General features: G+C 37.9%; 1 protein-coding gene across 13 annotated transcripts in view; it reads left to right on the forward strand.

Annotated features, from left to right (window-relative positions):
- Positions 1-22654, forward strand: part of DNAH5 (dynein axonemal heavy chain 5) — a 262069-nt gene that overhangs the window by 87890 nt on the left and 151525 nt on the right. For all 13 annotated transcript variants that reach the window (XR_004349093.1, XR_004349091.1, XR_004349092.1 and 10 more), the window contains exons 18-26: positions 3047-3212; positions 3937-4176; positions 5592-5782; positions 5897-5984; positions 12253-12386; positions 16665-16866; positions 17439-17674; positions 19829-20047; positions 22382-22444. Coding sequence is in view for 10 of the 13 variants with exons in the window: in XM_032625870.1 (XP_032481761.1) it covers positions 3047-3212; positions 3937-4176; positions 5592-5782; positions 5897-5984; positions 12253-12386; positions 16665-16866; positions 17439-17674; positions 19829-20047; positions 22382-22444 (1539 nt within the window). In the remaining 3 variants the exon portion in view is untranslated. The remainder of the gene's footprint in view (positions 1-3046; positions 3213-3936; positions 4177-5591; positions 5783-5896; positions 5985-12252; positions 12387-16664; positions 16867-17438; positions 17675-19828; positions 20048-22381; positions 22445-22654) is intronic.

The raw sequence follows: 22654 nt of genomic DNA on the forward strand, positions 1-22654 counted from the left end.
GAAATTGTCATGGAACACATTTCTCATTTCCTATAGTTTGTGAAGAATAGAGCTATTTTGCTGAAGAGCTTCTAATAAGCTAGGGTTAATTAATAAAATAATTGTTTTAAACAGTTTCTGGGTAGAATTTCTTCTTTAAACATTTCTGTAGAGCAGCATTTCCCAAACTGGTGTTCTGTGGCACACGGTTCTGGAGGCGTTGCTGGGGAAGCTGGAAAAGGCGGGGTCTGTGTTCAATCTGCTTGGGGTAAAGACTGTACGTTCCTTTCCCCATTCAGATTCTCTTCACGTTAACGTTTTAGAATAAAGACCTTCAGAAGGGCTCCTGGGAGTGTCTAGTTAACTTTCTTTAATCCATTATTTCTCAAATTTTAATTTGCATTTTGATTACCAAAGTGAATGATTACCAATATAAAAGAATGCTTTCTCTCGAATATGTTTACTTCTTGTAATTCATTTAGTCCTTCAACAATTTTTGTGGAGCTCCTATGCGAACCACTATTTGGGAATAAAACAGTGAACAAAACTGATGCAATCCTTGCCATTGTGATGCCCACTTTCAAGTGGAAGATATAGAAAAACAAGCAAACAAAAAAAGCCAATAAACAAACAACATGCCAGGTGATGATAAGTTCCATGGAGAAAAATTAAGAGGATAGTGGAGGAAAGGAGTACCTGACAGAGTTGTGATTTTATGTTGATGGTCAGGGATGACTTATGTGATTACATCTGAACATAGGAAGTGAGGGAGCAAGCCATGTGAATATCTTTGGGGAAAAACATTCCAGGCAGAGGGAACAGCAAGTGAAAAGGCCCCGAGGCAGAAGCTTCTTATGGTAGAAAGATGTTGAGTTGAAGTTCATTGAGTATGTTCATATGCTGAGGGGGAAAATCAAGTAGAGAAGGAAAAAGGGAATGGTTGGTAAGCATAGTCTCTGGCGAAGCAGCAAAGTGTGACTTAGATTGTGTGATTATGTATTCTTTTTTAAAAATTAATTAATTTTTGGCTGCATTGGGTCTTCATTGCTGTGCGTGGGCTTTCTCTAGTTACGGCCAGTGGGAGCTACTCTTCTTTGCAGTGCGCGGACTTCTCATTACGGTAGCTTCTCTTGTGGAGCACGGGCTCTAGGTGCGTGGGCTCAGTAGTTGTGGCTTGCAGGCTCTAGAGCTCAGGCTCAGCAGTTGTGTCGCACAGACTTAGTTGCTCCGCGGCATGTGGGATCTTCCCGGACCAGGGCTTGAATCCGTGTCCCCTGCATTGGCAGGTGGATTCTTAACCACTGCACCACCAAGGAAGTCCCTATGTATTCTTAAATAGAAGAACAAACGTTGCATTCACTGACAAAGGAGGAAAAGGGGTTAATGATGGAGGCTGATTTGTCTTCTGGATAAGGGCATGGGGTCAGGGCCATGTTGTGGCCTCCATTTGCTTTGTGCTGTAGAAATCAAGGTTATTATCTGAGGACGATGAGGGAGGATGGTGTAAGGATTTGAGGACGCAAGAATTTGAGGACACAGCAGTTATGGGGCCTGGTAGCGAAATATGACTGGAGTCATGTAGAATGATCCCTGGGTAGCATTAGGGGCCTGCCTGAGTTTGGGGACCATGAATTTCCAGGACCAACACCTGCCTTGCCATGACCTCTGTGTGCAAGTGGAGAGGGTAGATGCCCTGGTTCATTTGGGTTGGGCTTCTCCTGGGTAGGGCTGTGGAAACAGGTGATGCAGTAAAGGCTGTTGGCAAAGGAATGATCCACGTGGGAAATCATGTCCTTAGGGGAGGGTGTGTAGAGTCAGAGGATTTAAGATGAAGGCTTTAAAAAATGTTAGCAATCTCTCAGAGAACAGGGAGTTAGTTCATTGTTTATATGGAATGAGGTAAGCAAGCTTTGCAAACAAACGTCCTCCTGTGTTTGTATGTGATTTGCTGATCAATAATAATAACAAACACTTCTTGGGTACTTACTTTGTGGCAGGCACTGCTCTTATCATTTTACATACATTGCCTTTTGGAATTCTCACAACAATCTGAGGTAGGTTCTACCATAATCAGCATTTTACAGAAGTGGGAATCAAGGCCCGAGATTTTCCAGAATCACACAGAGCTAGGATTTGAATCCAGGTAGTTTGGTGCCAGAGTCTATACTTGTTACTGTACTTGTTGCTGGACGGCGCTAACTCTATTCCCTCCCTTACCCAACTTCTGACCTGCATCTTTTTCATAACTGTCTGTAGGCTAAGGATGGTGATTATTAGTTAAGTGAAGTTCTGAGCTGGGAGTTATTTTATACTTTATTTGATGGTAAAGAAGTTTAATAGTTTCAGAACACATCAGAATCTTCCTGTTTTAATGATATCAAAATGCCATATGCCCTACAGCAGTGGAATGGAGGTGAATGTCATGGGTAATGAGGAGGTAAATGAACCATGAAGTTAATGCTTGGAGTGGAGGGTCCATGAGCACATTAGAGAATCTTGAGATGAATCATGGTGGAACTTGGGAAGGAGCTGGAGACTATGACCTACTCACAGTCTATTGCTTTATGGGCTTGTTTTCCAACCAGGTGGTAAATCACTGACTATCTCTCTGTCTGTCTGTCTTGATTAAAGTGCTCCAGTATATTCGTTTATATTTGTTAAATCTCATTCTTGAGAAATGCGTAATCCAGTTGGAGGCAGGGGGATATCTGAAATTAATTAGGGGTTGATGATGGACTGTTGGCAAAGGTGAAGAGAGAAGGAAGGCTGGCTAGAGCAGATTTATGTGAAATGAAGGATACTTCATGGGAAGAGAGGCAGTTCATGACTTTTGGAGTTATTTCCTCCACTGCTGGAGAAGTAAGTGTAATTTTGGTCCATCTATGATCCAGTTGGTTCTCTTGTCTTTAACACATTCCTTTACAGGATGCCTGGCCTGGGTTAGTGTGAGAGGCATGGCCAAGCATTGTTGGGGACCAAGATCTCATCTGGAGGCTGAACCTATGTGCCCTCAAGAGCTAGTTAAACAAATATGACATGGTGCTAATTTTTATTTTTTTTTTAATAGGACCTTTGTGTAAATGGTGCTCAGATACTACACTTTAAAAGCTCATTAGTGGAGGAAGCAGTCAATGAGCTAATAAATATATTGCTGGATGTGGAAGTTTCATCTAAGGAAGACAGAGAGAAAGCATCCAATATGAATAGTACTGATTCAAAAAATGAAATTTCGGGTAAGACAGAGGGTAATGGGAGGGTCTTGTTTTTCTAGGACATTATTGAAAATTAAAATTTAATTTTCTACATGGCAATGAATTTCACACTCTAAAAAGACCCTCCCAATTTTATAAGCACATTTATAAATCTGAAATTATGATTCAGAGCACATTTTAATGATGCCATGTCATTCATTCCCATTACTTTTTGTTCGACTCTACAAGCATGTACTTTGCATTGGCCCTTGTTAGCTCTCTTTGCATTTAGGTCTAAAGGTATGTTTTTTCACTATCAGTAGAGTAGGATGGTTTATGGATTGGAATCCCCACTGAGGTACGTCTACACCAGAGCATAGGGCTTGCAGGACAGAGGAGGACACTGAGAGGCTGAGGACGGTCGCTGTTCCCCAAGGGTTTATGGTTATTGGTGGAAGAGAGAACCCAGAGAACGAGCACCCAGGCGCCCAGGCCCTGTCGTTCTTTTGTGGCCACAGCTCCTGCCTCTCCTCCTGTTTCCGCACATCGAGGAGGAGAGGCCTCCTCAGACTGCCTGGTGCCCTGAGTTCGTCTCCCTATCCTTTGATGGCCTCATTTCATAAGAAGTGTGACCTTTGAGTATTATTCAACTTGCATGTAATTTATCTTAATTTTCTTCTCTTTAACTGCAGTAGATGGTTTTCTGTCTGTCTCTTTCTCTCTTTCCCCGTTCCCATCTCTTTCAATTTCTCTCACTGTGTAACAGCAAAAAGAGAAGAAGGACATTCCGACACCTTGACATCTTCTCTTAATGCTGGGGTGGGCCTCCTGCCTTTGACGACAGTCGCCAGAAAGAAGAAAGAGACCGAGGTGTTACAGGAAGGAGCCCACGAGTTGCTCTCTCACTTCAATCACCAGAACCTGGGTGCTCTGCTGAAAGTTACCAGGAACACGCTAGAGGCCGTTCGCAAGCGCATTCATTCCTCCCACATGACCAGCTTCCGGGGTAATGATCCCACACCATTTGCCTCCTGGCTGGCCAAGTCTGGTTGCTGGTTGTGTGTGTGTGTGTGTGTGTGTTCCTGTTAAATTTAAATAATAAAAACCCCCACCATTTCTTGAGCGCCTCCTTGTAAGTTTCAATATTATGAACTTGGATTATCCCAACAATTCTATGATGTAGACACTATCATTCCACTCATTTAAGACTGAGTCCAGGGAGGTTAAGTAATTAGCTTAGCGTCGCTTAGCTCTTGTTAATAACATCATAATCAGCATTACGTTTAATCTTTTCTGTAATAAGGTGAAAACGTGTGAAATGAATTATTTTAATTAGTGAAAGAAAAAAATACGTACTTTAAAAAGAAGATATCCAGAAAGATAATTTCATTGTTAAATTATTAGATTATTAGCCAGTCTTATAAAGAGAGAAAGATCTTATTAATGCCATGATCTCCAAAGCAGAAATTGTTTTTACTATTTTCGCGTCAATTTAGTACTTTCCAACTGATTTCTTCATTCTCAGTACAGCCATCTCTCCTCGGCACCATTCAGAAATAGGTGTTGCATTTCCCAGAGGGGCCACAAAAATCCATCAGATTTAGAGACATTCTGAAATTAAATTTTAAATTAAAAAGATATAAAAAATAAAGTAACAGTAATTAATTAAAATTGAAAAAACAATAGGATAACAAAATCTTTTAATTTATTTTGCATATTGGCATTTAAGGGAAAACATCTCTAATATTTAATTAAAAGTGGATGAATAAAAGTGGAAACATTAAAATAATTTTTTGATTGGTGGCATGGCTTATTATGTTTTATTTTACTTCGGAATGGAGGATAGTTCTTTCCTTTGACATGGGGATAATATTAGAACTTATCAACTGTTGATATGCTGAATATTGTCACGTCTTCCCCAACTTTATATATTACAGGTATTTCCAACTGTATATATAGAGTTAACACGCACACACATATACATATTTAGACACCTATACCTATATCCAACTTTAAAAGCCCCTCGGGTATGGTGTAAATGGTAAATTACACTTTATTTCTTCTCTACTCTTTAACCGCGCCCTTTTAGGCAAGAGTTTATATAATTAAATCTGACTCCAGGCAGTGGGTTTCCTTTATGGAGAGTGTACCCATAGATTGTAATCAGCAGAAAATGGCTTGGGTTCCACCGCACTGCTCTGTTACATTGAGCAAAACTAGATCCTCCATTAGTTTTTATTCATTCATTCTTTCATTCATTCAACAAATACATACAGTATTGTCCAATGATATACCTATTATGTATTGTTCTAGGTGCTTTAATTTTTCTGGTTAAAAATGAAATAAATTAAAAATTTATTAACTAAGTTAATACATTTTAAATCAAAAAGATTAAATCCTCCCTGTTTTGTGTTAACTCAGACAGTAACAGTACCTCTAAAATGAAGCAGAACGTTCTGCCCATTTTCCGGGCAAGCATCACTCTGGCCATTCCCAACATCACCATGGCCCCAGCCCTAGAAGACATACAGCAGACGCTGAACAAAGCCGTGGAGTGCATCGTCACTGTCACCAAGGGGGTTAGACAGTGGAACAGTGAGCTATTGTCCAAGGTGGGTGTGGGATGAGGAAATCATTTCATATGATTGAAATGAATCTTATGATTGGTGGCATGGTTTATTATGTTTCAAGGTCATATGACTGAAATATGTCCTTTTCCACTGTAGAAAAAGATGCATGAAAGAAAAATGGCTGCTTTGCCGAGTAACGAAGACGGCGATTCTGATGTTGAAATGGGAGAAAACGAACCTCAGGGTAAATGTTCTTTTAGTTCTTTCTAACTAGTCATTATAAATCAAAATATATTGAGCTAAAAGGTATTTTCCCTCCATGCAATTCTCAAATCAGATTAGATAGGAATATTAATCTATGAGCCAATTTCTAGTTTATAAAATATGAAGATCCATGTATTTTAATATCACCATCATGAATAGTGTATTTTTTTTTTTTTTGCGGTACGCGGGCCTATCACTGCTGTGGCCTCTCCCACCGTGGAGCACAGGCTCCGGACGCACAGGCCCAGCAGCCACGGCTCACGGGCCCAGCCACTTCGCGGCATGTGGGATCCTCCCGGACCGGGGCACAAACCCGCGTCCCCTGCATCGGCAGGCAGACTCTCAACAACTGCGCCACCAGGGAAGCCCCATGAATAGTGTATTTTAAATGGGTATCTCACAAGACATACTAGGGGACAAGTAGGATTTTAGTTTCACAGTTTAAAGAGAAACTTGTCATCATCACAATGAACATTTCCTGACGTTTAAGAGCTATTTTGTATTTTGAGCCATTATATGTCCTGTTTTGCTAACATGCTGTGATTTTTGCTGTAGATCTTATGGTTTTCATTTATATTCTGTAGTATTAGGTAGCATATGACATCCAAGTTGCTAATGATATATGATAAATGCAGTTTAGTCCTACAAACTTCTTTTAAAGCAACCATGCAAACAGGGCGTGTGTAATTTTCAATTAGTGCTCATATCCCCTGAGAACTAACCACAAGGCAGAAACTAAAACAAGTTCCTCTTTAAAATAGTCTGTTACTGAGGAGGCTAAAGACAGCTCACAACAACTTTATCCACAACTTACAATATTATTTATTTAAGCTAAAAATCTATATTACTGTGTTAATTTCAATTTTGATATTGTTTGGAAACATTGCTTAACTTCCTAGAATAGCTTAAAATTCAGAATTTTCTAAACTCGAAATATGTTCAATCATGAATTATATCTTAAATTGAGAGGAAAAATGTTTAATGGAAAATTAGACATATATTTTTGTCATGACAAAAGAGTTAAAGAAAGAAATAAGCTGCACCTTTTATAAATAACAGCTTTGAGATATAATTTACATAACATAAAATTCACCCTTTTAAAGTGTACAATTCAGTGGTTTTTAGTATATTCAGAGTTGTACAACCATCACCACTATCTAATTTTAGAACATTTTCATCACCTCCAAAAGAAAGCCTGTACCTATTAGCAGTCATTTCTCATTCCCTTCCCCCAGCCCCTGGCAACCATTAATCTACTTTCCGTCTTTATGGATTTGCCTATTCTGAACGTTTCATATAAATGGAATCATGCTACATGTGGTCTTTTGTAACTAACTTTCAAGTTCTAACTATGTTGTAGCACATATCATTTCTTTTTATTGTGGAATAATAGTCCATTGTATGGATATACTACATTTTATCCATTCATCAGCTGATAAACATTTGGGTTGTTTGCACTTTTGGACTGTTAATAATAGATAATGCTATGAACATTTGTGTAAAGTTTCTGCGTGGACATATATTTTCATTTCTCTTGGGTATGATAGTCATGCCCTGAATCATATGGCAACTTATGCTTAACATTTTGAGGAAATGCCAAACTGTTGTCCAAAACAATTAGACCATTTTACCTTCCTACCAGCAGTGTATGAAGGTCTCTCTCTCTCTCTTTTTTTTTTTCCTTGTATCCTCACCAACAGTTGTTGTTGTCTGCCTTTTGATTATAGCCATTCTAGTGTGTGTGAAGTGGTATCTCCCTGCAGTTTTGATTTGCATTTCCATAAAGACCAATGATATTGAACATCTTTTCATGTCTGTATGTGTAGCTTTTCTTATTTTTTTTTCCGTTTATATATCTTGTTTGGAGAAATGTCTGTTCTTTGCCCAAGTTTTTAATAATTGGACTATTTGTCTTTTTATTGAGTTGTTTATATATTCTGAATACAAATCCCTTACCAGATATGTAAATATGTAATTTGAAATATTTTCTTACATTCTGTGGGTTGCTTTTTCACTCTCTTTTTTTTTTTTTTTTGTGGTACGTGGGCCTCTCACTGTTGTGGCCTCTCCCATTGCGGAGCACAGGCTCCGGACGCACAGGCTCAGCAGCCGTGGCTCATGGGCCCGGCCGCTTTGTGGCATGTGGGATCTTCCTGGACTGGGGCACGAACCCGTGTCCCCTGCATCGGCAGGTGGACTCTCAACCACTGCGCCACCAGCGAAGCCCTGTTTTTTCATTTTCTTAATGGTATCTTTTGAAGTATAAAAGTTTTAATTTTGATTCAGTCCAGCTTAGCTTCTTTTTCTTTTGGTGCTTTTGATTGTGTATTTAAGAAACTGTTGCTTAACTTAAGGTCATGAATGTTTACTCTTATGTTTTCTTTAAACATTTTATATTTTTAGCTCTTATATTTAGGTCTATGGTGCATTTTGAGTGAAGTAGGGGTCCAAATTTATTCTTTTGCCTGTGGGTATTCAGTTGTCCTAGCACCATTTGTTGCAAAGACTATTTTTTCCCAATTGAATTTTCTTGAGACCCCTGTTGAAAATCAGTTAACCACAAGTGCAAATGTAAGCATTTATTTCTGTACTCTGGATTTTATTCCATTGATCTTATGTCTATCCTTATTCCAGAACCCCACTGTCTTGATTACTATAGCTTTGAAGTAAATTTTGAAGTCAGGAGTGTGAGTCTTCCAACATTTTTCTTCTTTTTCAAGATTGTTTTCGAATATTCTGGATCTCTTTTATTTCTGTATGAATTTTGAAATCATCAGCCTGTTAATTTCTATAAAAAAGATTTGTGATTTTTGGGATGTGCTGAATCTGTAAGTCAATCTGGAGACTATTGAAATGAAATTAAAAAAAACGGAAATAATACAAAGTATCTCCTCCAACCACAGTGAAATAAAATTAAAAATCAGTGATAGGAGATTTGGGAAATTCACTAATACATGAAAATTAAACAATATACTCCTAAGTAACCAATGAGTCAAAGAAGAAATCACAAAGGGAATTAGGAAATAGTTTTAGGATAAATGCAAAGGAAAACACAAAATGCCAAAACTTATGAAATGCAGTTAAAACAGTGCTTAGAGGGAAATTTATAGTCTTAAACACTGATACTAAAAAAGAAGAAATATCTCAAATCAGTAACCTAGCTTTCTAGGTTTTAAGAAACTTAACTTCAAGGTCACTGATTCTTTCTTCTACAAGCTAAAATTTGTTGAGCCTTGCAAGTGAATATTCATTTCATTTATTGTTTTTTTCAACTTTAGAATTTGTATTTGATTCTCTTCTACATTTCTATATCATTATTGATATTCTCTATTTTTTGAGACATACTTCTTGTACTTTAATTCTTCAGATAGGGTTTTCTGTAGCTCCTTGAACATATTTTAATAGCTGATTTTAAATTCTTCTCTAAGTTTAATTAGGTCCCATTTGTTTATTTTTGCTTTTGTTTCCTTTGCATTAGGAGACAAATAAAAAAATATTGCTATGATTTATGTTAGAGTGTTCTGCTTATGTTTTCTTCTAGTTTTATGGTTTCCAGTCTTACTTGTAGGTCTTTAATCCATTTTGAGTTTATTTTTGTACATGGTGTGAGAAAGCTTTTGCACAGCAAAGGAAACCATCAACAAAATGAAAAGATAATCTACTGAATGGGAGGAAATATTTGCAAATGATACGACCAATAAGGGGTTAATATCAAAACTATATAAACAGCTCATACAACTCAATATCAAAAAACAAACAACCTGTTTGAAAAATGGACAGAAGACCTGAATAGACATTTTCCCAAAGAAGACATACAGATGGCCAGCAGGCACATGAAAAGATGCTCAACATCGCTACTCATCAGAGAAATGCGAATTAAAACCACAATGAGATATCACCTCACACCCGTCAAAATGACCATCATTAAAAAGAACATAAATAACAAATGTTGGCACAGATGTGGAGAAAAGGGAACCCACTTGCACTGTTGGTGGGAATGTAAATTGGTACAGCCACTGTGGAGAACAGTATGGAGGTTCCTCAAAAAAACTAAAAATAGAACTACCATATGATTCAGCATTTCCACTCCTGAGTATATATCTGGAAAAATGAAAACAGTAATTCGAAAAATATACACACCCCAGTGTTTATAGCAGCATGATTTACAGTAGCTAGGAAGCAGTCCAAGTGCCCATCAACAGACAATTGGATTAAGAAGCTGTGATACATACATACAATGGGCTATTACTCAACCATAAAAAAGAATGAAATTTTGCCATTTGCAACAAGATGGATGGACCTGGAGGGTATTATGTTAGTGAATTAAGTCAGACAGAGAAAGACAAATGCTCTATGTTATCACTTATATGTGGAATCTAAAAAATAAAACAGAGGAAAGAATATAGCAAAACAGAAACAGATTTACAGATATAGAGAACAAACTTGAGGTGACCAGTGGGGAGAGGGAAGGGAGGAAGGGAAAAGATAAGGGTATGGGATTAAGAGATACAAACTACAGTGTATAAAATAAGTAAATAAATAAGCTACAAGGAAATATACAGCACAGGGAGTATAGCCAGTATTTTATAATAACTTTAAATGGAGTACAACCTATAAAAAATTCGAGTCACTATGTTGTACACCTGAATCTAACAGAATCTTGTCAATCAACTGTACGTCAATAAAAATTTCTTTTCGTCTAGTAATTCCAATAGTGGGCTTTCTCATGTATATTTCTATTGGCTGTTTTTGTTCCTGTGGGTGGGCATGACTTTCCTGTATCTTTGCATGTCTCGCAATTTTAATTCTTGTTTAAAACTTGATATGTTAAAGAGTATAATATGGCAAATCTGATTCTTTCTCCCAGGGTCTGTTGTTGTGGTGGTTATTACTGTTTTATATTGACTTTCCTGGACCAATTCTGTAAAACTTGTCTTCCCTGTGGACTGCACCACTATAGTCTGTGCTTGGTTAGTTTAGCAGTTAACTATGATTGCACAGAGATTTCCTTTAATGCTTTGAACCAGTAAGGCTTCCATGCTTTGCCTAGGGAGTTTGTGTGTGCACTGGAGCACCCTGAAAGCTCAGAAAGTTTTCAGCACTGCTCTGGCCTTTATTTACTATTTGTGCAAGACCTCAATTCATGAGCCAGCATGAAAGATTGGGACATTTTTAGGTCTTTCCTGGGCACGTGCACAGCTCTGTACATACGCATGACCTTCTAGAACCCCAGGAATATGTCAGGGCCCTACAAGGCCTTCTGTGGACATCTCATTCCCCAGATCTTTAACTGTTTTGGCCACCCTTTCCATTGCCCCAACAGATATCATTGCCTCAGACAGCTGTGAAGTTACATGTCACTGATGTTTTTTTTTTTTTAATTGTAGTATAGTTGACTTACTTCATAAGTAAGTGACTTATGTACTTCAACATAGTGACTTGGTATTTTTAGACATTATGAAATGATCACCACTATGAATCTAATTACCATCTATCACCATGCAAAGTTATTACAGTATTATTGACTATATTCCCTGTATTGTACACTACATCCTGTGACTGATTTATTTTATAACTGGACTTCTTAATCCCCTTTATTGGTTTTGCCCATCCTCCTTTCCCCTCCCTCTGGCAAGGACTAGTTTGTTCTCTGTATCTATGAGTCTGCTTCTGTTTTGTTCTCATTGTTTTTTGACAAACACCTTGGGGATAGGGATTTTCTGTCAGTGGGTTCTGAGTCAGGTCAAATGAAGGTAACCTCTTGGAATGGGGCTTGCCTAGGGAGCTTCCAGACAAGTCAAGTAGGGACAATTCTGTGGGGCTTCTTGAGGAGCCTCAAGCCCAGGCTGGTCCCTCTGGTGAATGTGGCCTGCTGCTGGCTGTGGTTTTCACAGCCACGGTCATTGCAAAGCTCCTGTTTCTCGAGGCTGCCGCATAGCCAGCAAGGGGCAGCGTATGTAGAACCAATTAACAAAACAGTGACAAAACTCATTGTTGTTACTCAAATTTCAAAGTATTTCTCGAATAAACAATTCCTTGAATTGTTGCAAGCTTTGGTTAATGTCCAGAGTCCTGAAAAAATTATTATTGACAAATTTGCCCAGTGTTTTCAATTGCTTTTATAAAGAAGATTTTTTCAGAGGTCCTTACTTTACCATTACAGAAATTCACTCATCTTTTTAAAGCATGTTCTATATACTGTTGATATAAATGTTTCTTTCTCTCTCTCTTTTTTTTTTTGCTTTTAGATACCTTTGAGATAGCATCGGTGAACTTACCCATTCCTGTGCAAAACAGGAACTATTATAAGAATGTTTCTGACAACAAAGAGATTCTAAAATTAGTCTCTGTGCTTAGCACAATCATCAACTCCACCAAAAAGGTATGCCAAGAGGATCTGCAGCCAGGGTCTTTTGCTTTACAGCAAGATTGAAGTTGAACATTTAAGCTTGTCCTTCACGTAGCCTGGGTCTCACACACTGTACCTTCAGTGAGCAGCTTATGGAATCTCGTACGTGCTCAGCAAATGTTTGTTTAACTCAAGATTTTTCATTCTAGATTGCAAGGTGAAAGACAATTATTATTTCTGTGTTTTATATTGTCTTCTGTTTAATGCCTTTAAACTTTTTATGTATTTATGTAGTACAGATAAGTCTGTTAAAAAATTCAAGATGTCTCAAACCCCAGGTCAGACTGTTGCTGCAGTTCACCTTCAAAGAGTCAGTGATGCTGGAACTGACTTGAATCATTTGAAATAGAATAAGTTTACACTCAGTTTTTGTGTTTCTGTAGTTGGGCAAATCTTATAAAATAGATGAAAATTTATATATATTGTATATACATGTATGTATATCATGGAAATAAGATAATACTGAGAATTTCGAAAATATTTTCAGCATGTACTTGTACTGGACATGGATGTAAATTCAGGTTAATTTTTTCTTCCAAACTGCTCTTCTCTCACCTTTCCCTTTTCTGTTCAGGCAAATCTGTCTTTGTGGTTAAAAAGACTCAAAATCCTGGTGTCAGTTTCTACTTAAAAGAAAATATTCACATTGGCACTAAGACCTGCTGACTCTTTAAAACTGTTTCTCATTGTTGAGGGAACAGTTGTCACTCAGTAAATATATCTTTTCTATTACTCAGTTTTGATAGAATGAGTTTCACTTGTTTGAAAGTGTTTTGAAAAGCTGCCTTTACTGTAACCATGTGTGGAAATATTAAGTTTAATTTTAATGTATTCCTGAGGGAACTGGAAGCTTTTGCATTTATGCATTTTCAATTTTCCTTCTTAATATCTTGAAGGTCTTGTACTTAATTTTGCCCTAGGGACTGCGTTCACATAATTCAATTTAACAAATATTTGTCTAGTGCTTAGTTTATCAAGCTCTGTACTAAACGATAAAGGTAAGTAGAGTATTCTATGATGATAATAAACATTCAAGTATGCTTTCAAATGTCTCAGTAATCATGGAAAATACAATAAAATAGATCAATAATAAAGTCCATTACTTTCTTTCAATATAAGCAGCCACTGTTATGAAAATCTAAGGGTAAGACAGAGTAGTTGAAATTAATGTACTGCAGGCAACAAGGTACTTATGCCTGTGTCATTGTTGTTGCATTTGCCTTTATACTATGTGAAGGAAATGTACAGATCTTAGTACAGTCTTCCTTAAGATAATAGAAAGGGTTGGCACTTAGAATAACTTGAAGGACTTTATCCAGATTGATAGGATGGCCAGATTGTTTCTGGAAGACTGTATGCACACTTGGTCATAGTGCTAGACGTGGCTCTCCACAGCCATAGACCCTTCTGAATTTTCTGTGACTGACCCTTCCTCGACCACAGAAAATCCTCTGACCCCAGCCCCTTTCCTCTTACAATAACTGGTTGGATCAGAATACAAACCTGACCTACATTCAGCACATCCATAGTTTGGCCATCAACTTATAACACTGCCTGGCTTGAAAAGATGAGCTGGACCAAACAATCAAAATAACCATGGCAATTAAAATAACTTAAGTAGATCAGCCCTACATACGTAGTTCAAGTAATTTTTCCTTTAGACTTTAGGTTACCTCTGCTTTCAAAAGTTCCAGTTTAATAAAGATTGACTCAGATAAAATAAATGAGAGTCTAAAACTTATTTAGTTAGGGTATGTTCTTTTTTTTTTTTAAATCTATCTATCTATTTATTTATTTATTTATTCAGGCTGCGTTGTGTCTTTGTTGCTGCGCACGGGCTTTCTCTCTAGTTGTGGCGAGCGGGGGCTACTCTTCGTTGCGGTGCACGGCCTTCTCATTGCCGTGGCTTCTCTTGTTGCGGAGCATGGGCTCTAGGCTTGTGGGCTTCAGTAGCTGTGGCACACAGGCTCAGTACTTGTGGCTCGTGGGCTCTAGAGCACAGGCTCAGTAGTTGTGGCACCCAGGCTCAGTAGTTGTGGCTTGCAGGCTTCAGTAGTTGTGGCTCGCGGGCTCTAGAGCTCAGGCTCAGTAGTTGTGGCACAAGGGCCTAGTTGATCGTGGCATGTGGGTCTTCCCAGACCAGGGCTCAAACCCATGTCCCCTGCATTGGCAGGCGGATTCTTAACCACTGTGCCACCAGGGAAGTCCCAGGTACGTTCTTAATATTATAAACCCTTGGGTGTTGAAAGAGCTCAGGATTCTGGAATTTTACCCATATTCAGGGATCTTTGATAATCTGTAATTCGTTCTCCAAACCATCATACATTTGTGAATATGTCTAGATGCTGTTGCAGTGCATTCTGGGTGTGCATGTCAACATCTCAGCCCGTGCCAGGGCATCAGGAGTAGCTGGGACAAGCAGGGGCAGGCTTAGCTTTCTGCATTTTAGTGGGTATGAAGTGTCAACACTCATTAATCCTGAGGTTTCAAGGGGCATCTTTAGCTGCATGTGGGGAGCTAGAGTAAACCTACTGCTTGGCTTGGTTCGGGTTGGTGAAATTTACTTAAAATAATCAGACCATTTAGAATGCTGTTGGTAATGCTCTGTTCTTTCAAATAATGCCACTTTTCTCTCTATCTCAGTTGAAATTTTTTTTTCTCATGCAGATGTAACTCTGAAATTATAATGTAAGCCAATAGAAAAAGTTGACTACCAGGAGGTATAAACATTAGAAATGAGGAGACAAATTTTAATTATTTGGAGATGATATGATTATCTATCAAGTAAATCCAAAAGCGCTAATCTAAAAAATACATATGGCCCAAGAAGAGTTAAGTTAGTAGTCAGTTGAAAGGTAACTATAGGCATTTCTGCTGTAATGCAATAAACATGTTCCTGAAAAGCCAGTTTTGCAAAGTTGCACATCTAATAGGGCTTATGCGAAAAAAGAGGTTGAGATAGACACACACAACCTAGGAACTTCTGTAACCAGAGTAATATCAAAACCAATAACCATCATAGTAAAATATTAACCTGTTTAACAACGCCGTAGTCAGTATAGAACTTTACATACTATCAAAAGGTAAAAGAAACTTGGTAGAAGTTGTAACAAGGTGTAAGAAACAGTTGAAAATACTGAGTTATGGAGGCAAATATAAAATTTACAGAGATCAGGTCTAACTGTGCAAAGAACATTCTCAAAACAAAGTGGAGAACAAATTAACCCAAAAGAAAGAAGAGACAAAAAGCATTGTGCCCCTCTTTGGTTTGCTGCTTTAGTGGGTACAAAATGAAGTGTTAGGAAAAACAGCATTTGATAATGTGACCTTCCTGTTATATTGACATCATTCCTTATTTGCCAGTTGCAAGAAAGCCAATTCATCTTACAGAAGCACACTTTGTAACAAAGCAGACCATTTGTTAAAAAAACAGTTTTTTAAAAAACTTATATGCCATCCATACAGTTATAAGGGTAGTGGAAAAAAGATCCTTTTTACGATAACATCATTGAAAAATACCTAGGAGCGTACATAATGAGAAGTTTGTAGGGTCTTTATGAAGAGTTCTCTAAAACTTAACAAGGAATTAAAGAAAAAGAGGTGAGAAGATTTGGAAACACATGGGAAGATTTAATGTTGTATGGATGTCAGTCCTTACCTAATATATTTATACATTTTGTGTGATTCCATGCAATCTTTCAATGGGGCTTGATGCTGGATATATTCTATTTGTCCCTCTAGATCTAATCTCCACGCTCTCACCTTAGGGAACAAGTCAATGGGTTTCCATTGAGACTTCCAGTAGATTTCACCAATGAGAGTCTTGGAGGAGTTTGTGCAATGGGAAAAAGTGACCTCAGGGTATTTTTTTCCCCCATAGCATCACCCTCTCTGTGGCATGATTTGAGCTGTGTTTTTGACCTAAGGTCCAGCTCCAATCAATAGGGCCTGGTTCACAAGAGATTTTATGGACTCTCTCTCTCTCGCTCTCTTTTTTTTTTTCCTGAGAAAACTGTTCCCCTCTCTTTTTGGCTAGGATGGTACCAGTTACATTGTTACTAGTCCCAGGTTACTATTTACACTATTGTATCCAGTTCCAGTCCTGTGGCATTTTCAACTAGTCACACGGTTCACTAATTAAACATTTTAATAAATCCATGGGAACCACCAGCAACTGGCAAATGTTCATATATATCATGATACCGTTTCTGATTCTTCTTTCTCTACACAAATACGTTATTTGTATTCTAGGAAGTTATTGCATCCACTGACTGCTTCAAACGCTACGATCACATTTGGCAAAAGGAGAAAGAAGAAACCATTGTGACATTTATTATGAAAAACCCCTTGCTTTCTGAATTTGAATCCCAGATTCTCTATTTCCAAAAACTAGAGCAAGAAATTAACACTGAGCCTGAGTATATCTGTGCGGGTACCATTGCTCTGTACACAGGTTGGTTCATTTTCTTTCAGACAGTCATAAAAATTCAACGTATTACTCTGTCTCTTTACCTAGATTAGTATTCCAGAGAATTCTAGCTATCTTAAAGATTGACTCTCCTTTTATTGGCCTCAAGCTTTAAGACCAACTTGTAGATTTGTTTTTAATTCCCTTCTGCGTAATTATTTATTCTGGACTATTTTGAACAGTCTGCTGCTAAATCTTGAAAATAAATGCTAATTCAGGTAAGGGATGAGTCTGTCATATTTGGAATTAAAATGTACCCTTTCTTTAATAAATAACAATAACAAAGATTTGAGGCTTATCTCCGACAGTTTCGATAGGTACTGTTTTTTTTTTTTTTTTTCCGCATTTTGGAATGTGTTTTGAATTGTTGCAAATAGGCTTTATGACATGAATGGATATATAATGATTGGGAAAAACTAATTTTTTTCCAGTTTGCTTTTTCATGTGTTAGAGGGCTATCAGCTGCAAAGTATTTACTGTTGGTAAACCGTTACACTGGGTCTCCTTATACTGGTTCTAGTTTTTCAAACTGAACGGTGGACATGTGCGTTTTACAGCTGACTTGAAGTTCACCTTGACCGCTGAGACGAAGGCCTGGATGGTTGTCATTGGCCGTCACTGTAACAAAAAATACAGAAGTGAGATGGAAAACATTTTTACACTTGTTGAAGAATTCAGTAAGAAACTGAATCGCCCAATTAAAGACCTAGATGATGTTCGAATTGCTATGGTGGCACTGAAGGAAATTAGGGAGCAGCAAATCTCCATTGACTTTCAAGTGGGACCCATTGAGGTAACTGATAATCACTCGTTCTATAGAAATACCTCCATATGTTGGGCTCTATTAGATGAACTATTGACCAGATCTGGACTGGAATTACAAATGGACGCTAAACCCAAGAACAACGATTTCAGTAATGATACCTAACCTATAGGGTGCCTCGTATGGGCAGTTCTAGTACTTTACACAGCATTTAAGGTGTTGAAGAGCAGAGCCTGAGATGAGGATTTCTGTGTAAGTGATTTATTGATGAGTGCTCATGGGAGAAGTAGAGTGAACGAAACAGAAAAGGATGAGGTTGGGGGTGGGAGGAAGCTAAGCCAGGGTGTGATCTTAGCTGTAGACTAACTTCGGCCTGATCCCACAGGGAGTGTTCTGGAACATGAATTGTACCACAGAGTTGGCCCCATTTTGAGACAAGGGGGACTGTTTTTATTCCCCCAAATCAGTTGGTCATTGGCCATTATTTCCTCATGAGGAGGTTCCTATCAGCTGAGGACCATTTTCAAGGGAAGAAAGCAGCTTGATTCCTATAGTCAACACACCCAACAATCTGGGTTGCAAATAACCAGCTGATTAACAGGACCTGGATGGGGCACTGACAGTGTCCATTCATGGGTTTACTCTGTATTAACTCGTTTAATCCTTCCTACAACACTCCACTTACAAACAAGGAAACTGAGGGTCAAAGAAATCACATAGTTTGATTAATGTTGCACGTTACTTTTGTTTTTATCATACTATCTTTTCTAGACGCAAACGCTTTATCAGGAATGGGTTACTATATTCTTTTAAATGAGACTAGTTTAACTGTAGCATTAGAACAATTCCAGTTATAAAAACATTATCTTTTCATCACACCATAACTTAAGTGTCTGGACTTAAACTCTGATGGTCAGGATCATACTCTTGTCTCATATTGTGTGCACGTCTCTTTGAATTTTGAAAAATTTCAAATTACCATGAAAATGGCAGAGATGACTGAAGGTTTGCCCCTTTACTGTGTTGGGTCAGGGAAATCACGTGGTCCATTGTGTTCTTCTTTGGAATTGAAACATCAAGGCAAAGACCCGTTACTTGGACCAGGGGAGTTTGGAGAAAGGGTTTGAAGAGGAGGTCCAGCAATTGCCAAGCCTTTCCTCCTGATGTGAGAGTTAAGACAAACTGTTGTCAAGTAGTCAAGCTCAAGATGCAATCTTTAGTACTGATAGAACTTATTTGGAAGACCTGATTTAGTGTTCAGCTCCCATATTCCCATTGTATCTTACTTTCCCCATTTCCCCACCCTGTTCACACACACTATGGCCTTGTGAGCACTAAGTCCCAGAATTGTACTTACTCGTCCATCAAAGGCAGCATTGGAAAGCTGCAGGTCTCTGTGTTGCTTTGTTGATTTGATTGGTACTGGGGTGCAGACTGGAGGCATGCCTTCAAGGAGAAAGAGGGAAGAGGAAGAGAGGCACTGGTCTATGCTTGCCCAAATCAACAATCTTTTCCCCAAATCAACAATCAGGTATTCATTCTATGTCTTTGGGGAAGAGTAATGGTGGGAGAAGAGGCCAGGGATATTTAGGAAAAATCCTTTCTCATGAAAACCAAACTTTGCCTTATTTTAATCTTCTAGACAAGGGAATAGTCCAGGATTTTGTGCCCTGAGGGCAATAACTTGGCTTAGGCTCTGATTCAAGAATGCCCTCTTAAGTCTTACTGTTGGAACCTTTTACCAACAAAGTGAAATAGGATAGAGTTAAAACTCTGATTCATTTTGTTATTCTAAAATTAGCAGTTAAATTGTTTTATGTTTTTCATTTACTCGATTTAATTTTGTCGTCTTCAAATACAATTTAGGGGCCTAAGTAAAAATACCTTTTATTTGTATAATGATTTATAGTTTTCAAAGTGCATTTAAATTGATATATTTTTTGATATTCACGAAAATCCTGTGAAGCAGCCAGGGAATCTTCCTGTTTTACAGATGAGGAAACTGAAGCTAAGTGGCTCAGTTCCTCACTTAAGCTTTTCCAAGTTTGCAAGTAGAGTAACTAGAACTCTCTGGGCAGTTTCCCTGTCATGTGGATCTTTTCCATTCTAATGCTTTAAAAAAATGACTGTGCATACATTTATGCACCTGACTGGCAGAAATTAAATTTTTCTTCTTTTGTCTAGGAATCCTATGCCCTGCTTAACAAATATGGGCTTCTGATAGCAAAGGAAGAGATGGACAAAGTGGATACTCTGCGTTACACTTGGGAGAAGCTTCTGGCACGTGCCAGTGAAGTGCAGAATGAATTAGTCTCACTGCAGCCCAGTTTCAGGAAAGAGCTTATTAGTACCGTGGAGGTCTTCCTCCAAGACTGTCACCAGTTCTACCTGGACTACGATTTGGTACAACTCTAGCTTTCTCTGTGTATTTTGGGAGAAGAGTGACTACAGCATGCAAAATGTAGTTGTTTAAAGATAATATTGGGTGGGCCAAAAAGTGCCTTCGGTTTTTTAGGTAAAAATAAAGACACATTTTTCATTTTCACCAAGAACTTTATTGAACAACGTATTCATCCTTTTGTTCCACTACCTTCTGCCATTTTTCAGGCAACTTCATAATTCCATCTTCCCAAAACTTTTTATCTTTTTGAACAAAGAAATGTTCCAGGTGCCTTTTACAGTCTTCCAGGGAATTGAAATATTTTTTCATTAAGAGAATTTTGTAAAGAGTGAAATAAATGGAAATCCGAAGGTTCAATGTCTGGTGAATAAGGTGGATGAATCAGAACTTCCCAGCCAAGCTGTAATAGGTTTTGCCTGGTCATCAAAGATACATGTGATCTTGAGTTATCCTGATGGAAGATTATGCGTTTTCTGTTGACTAATTCTGGACACTTTTCGTTGAGTGCCGCTTTCAGTTGGTCTAATTGGGAGCAGTACTTGTTGGAATGAATCGTTTGGTTTTCTGGAAGGAGCTTATAATAGAGGACTCCCTTCCAATCCCACCATACACACAACATCACCTTCTTTGGATGAAGACTGGCCTTAGGTGGGGTTGGCGATGGTTCTTTTCGCTTGTCCCACGATCTCTTCTGTTCCACATTGTTGTACAGTATCCACTTTTTATCGCCTGTCACAATTTGTTTTAAAAACGGAGTGTTTTCATTACGTTTCAATAGAGAATTGCACGTGGAAATATGGTCAAGAAGGTTTTTTTCACTTAACTTATGTGGGACCCAAACGTCAAAGTGATGAACATAACCAAGCTGGTGCGAATGATTTTCAGAGCTTGATTTGGATATTTTTAGTGTGTCGGCTATCTCCCGCGTGGTATAATGTTGATTTTTCTCAACTATTGTTTTGATTTGATCACTATCCGCTTCAACTGGTCTACCAGACCGTGGAGCGTCGTCCAGGGAGAAATCTCCAGCACGAAACTTCGCAAACCACTTTTGACACGCTCGATCAGTCACAGCACCTTCTCCATACACTGCACAAATCTTTTTGTGCATTTCAGTTGCGTTTTTACCTTTCTTGAAATAATAAAGCATAATATGCTGAAAATGTTACTTTTTTTCTTCCATCTTCAATATTAAAATGGCTACACAAAAATTCACCAATTTTGATATCTGTTTTTAAATGATATGAGAGCTGTCACAATACAATCTAACAAAACTGTTTCGAATGCAGTTAAAGACAACTAGAGCCATCTTACGGAAAAAACCGAATGAACCTTTTGGCCCACACAGTTTGTCAGATTTAATGAAATTCCCTAGGAATGGAAAATTTATTTTCACAAGAGCAAAGATCTTTCCCTTTCACAATCCTTTCCCCTTAGAATTCATCCAGAATAATTTCAACAGTAAATGGAAATTTAAAAGTGCTCTTTATATTATACCATTGGTTTCATACTGAAGTTATTTTGCTGGCTTTTCTAGATTTGTGTAGATAAATATTATTCACTTATAGTTGTCATGATCATCCTTCACACAGTATTCATTAGTTCTGCAAATACTGTAGAACTGCCCTTGGTGCTGAAGACGCAAAAGTGGACAAGACAGATTGAGTCCATATTTTAATCACACACACATAAGTTTTCATGCAAAATCTTCTGCTGGGAATATGTTGCTTAAGGAGACCCATTTCCAGCCAATTACAATGTGCTACAGAAGGGAAATGTGTAGAGTATAGGGTAAAACTTGTACTTATTAACTGGTAACACGCCAAACCACAAAGTAAATGAAATTAGGAGATGGGATTCATGAACCAACTTCATGGATGAAGAAGCACAGAAATCCAGTTATTGAAGGTGGTCTAATGTAAGAAAACCTGATTGGAATGTTAACATTACAGGTCATTTTACAAATAGATATTAGAGTGGTGAACTCTGTGTGTCATGTGGCATTAGTGTTCTAGTTCAAACCAGACACTGTTTGTGCTTCTTACAGAATAGTTATTTACCTTCATGTCACCTGATAAATTAATAGCACATATTTTTAATTTTCAAAATTTCTTGACATATGAAAGCTGTGACCTCAACTTGGCTTTTTTTTGGCCTTGAAAATATTTCCAAATGAGTTACTTTCCTGAGTCCTTTTTTACAAATAAAAAGTAAGTTTCCTATCCTGTATGTGACATGCATGTAAACAAAATTTGATATTCAAATACATAGTGCTCATGAAATTTGTATGCATTTGCTTCATTTTATTTTATGTTTATTTTAACTTTTCGTGTCAGAATGGTCCAATGGCTAGCGGCTTGAGACCCCAGGAAGCCAGTGATAGACTTATCATATTTCAGGTGATCTTTTTAGTTTCTTTGACTTTCTATATAACCAAAACCTCAATGCCTTTTAAACACATACTTTTTTTCTGCTTAATATAGAGAAGCCCATTGTGGAATATAGTATGTACTTACCTTTTAAAGACTGTGATTTGGTATGGTTAACATTGGTTTCTATGTAATTAATTGTACTCATTTAGTTCTCATTTACGTGTGCTCAGAGATCAT

The sequence above is a fragment of the Phocoena sinus genome, chromosome 3 (assembly GCF_008692025.1).
Source record: "Phocoena sinus isolate mPhoSin1 chromosome 3, mPhoSin1.pri, whole genome shotgun sequence".
In the NCBI taxonomy this organism is placed as follows: Eukaryota; Metazoa; Chordata; class Mammalia; order Artiodactyla; family Phocoenidae; genus Phocoena; species Phocoena sinus.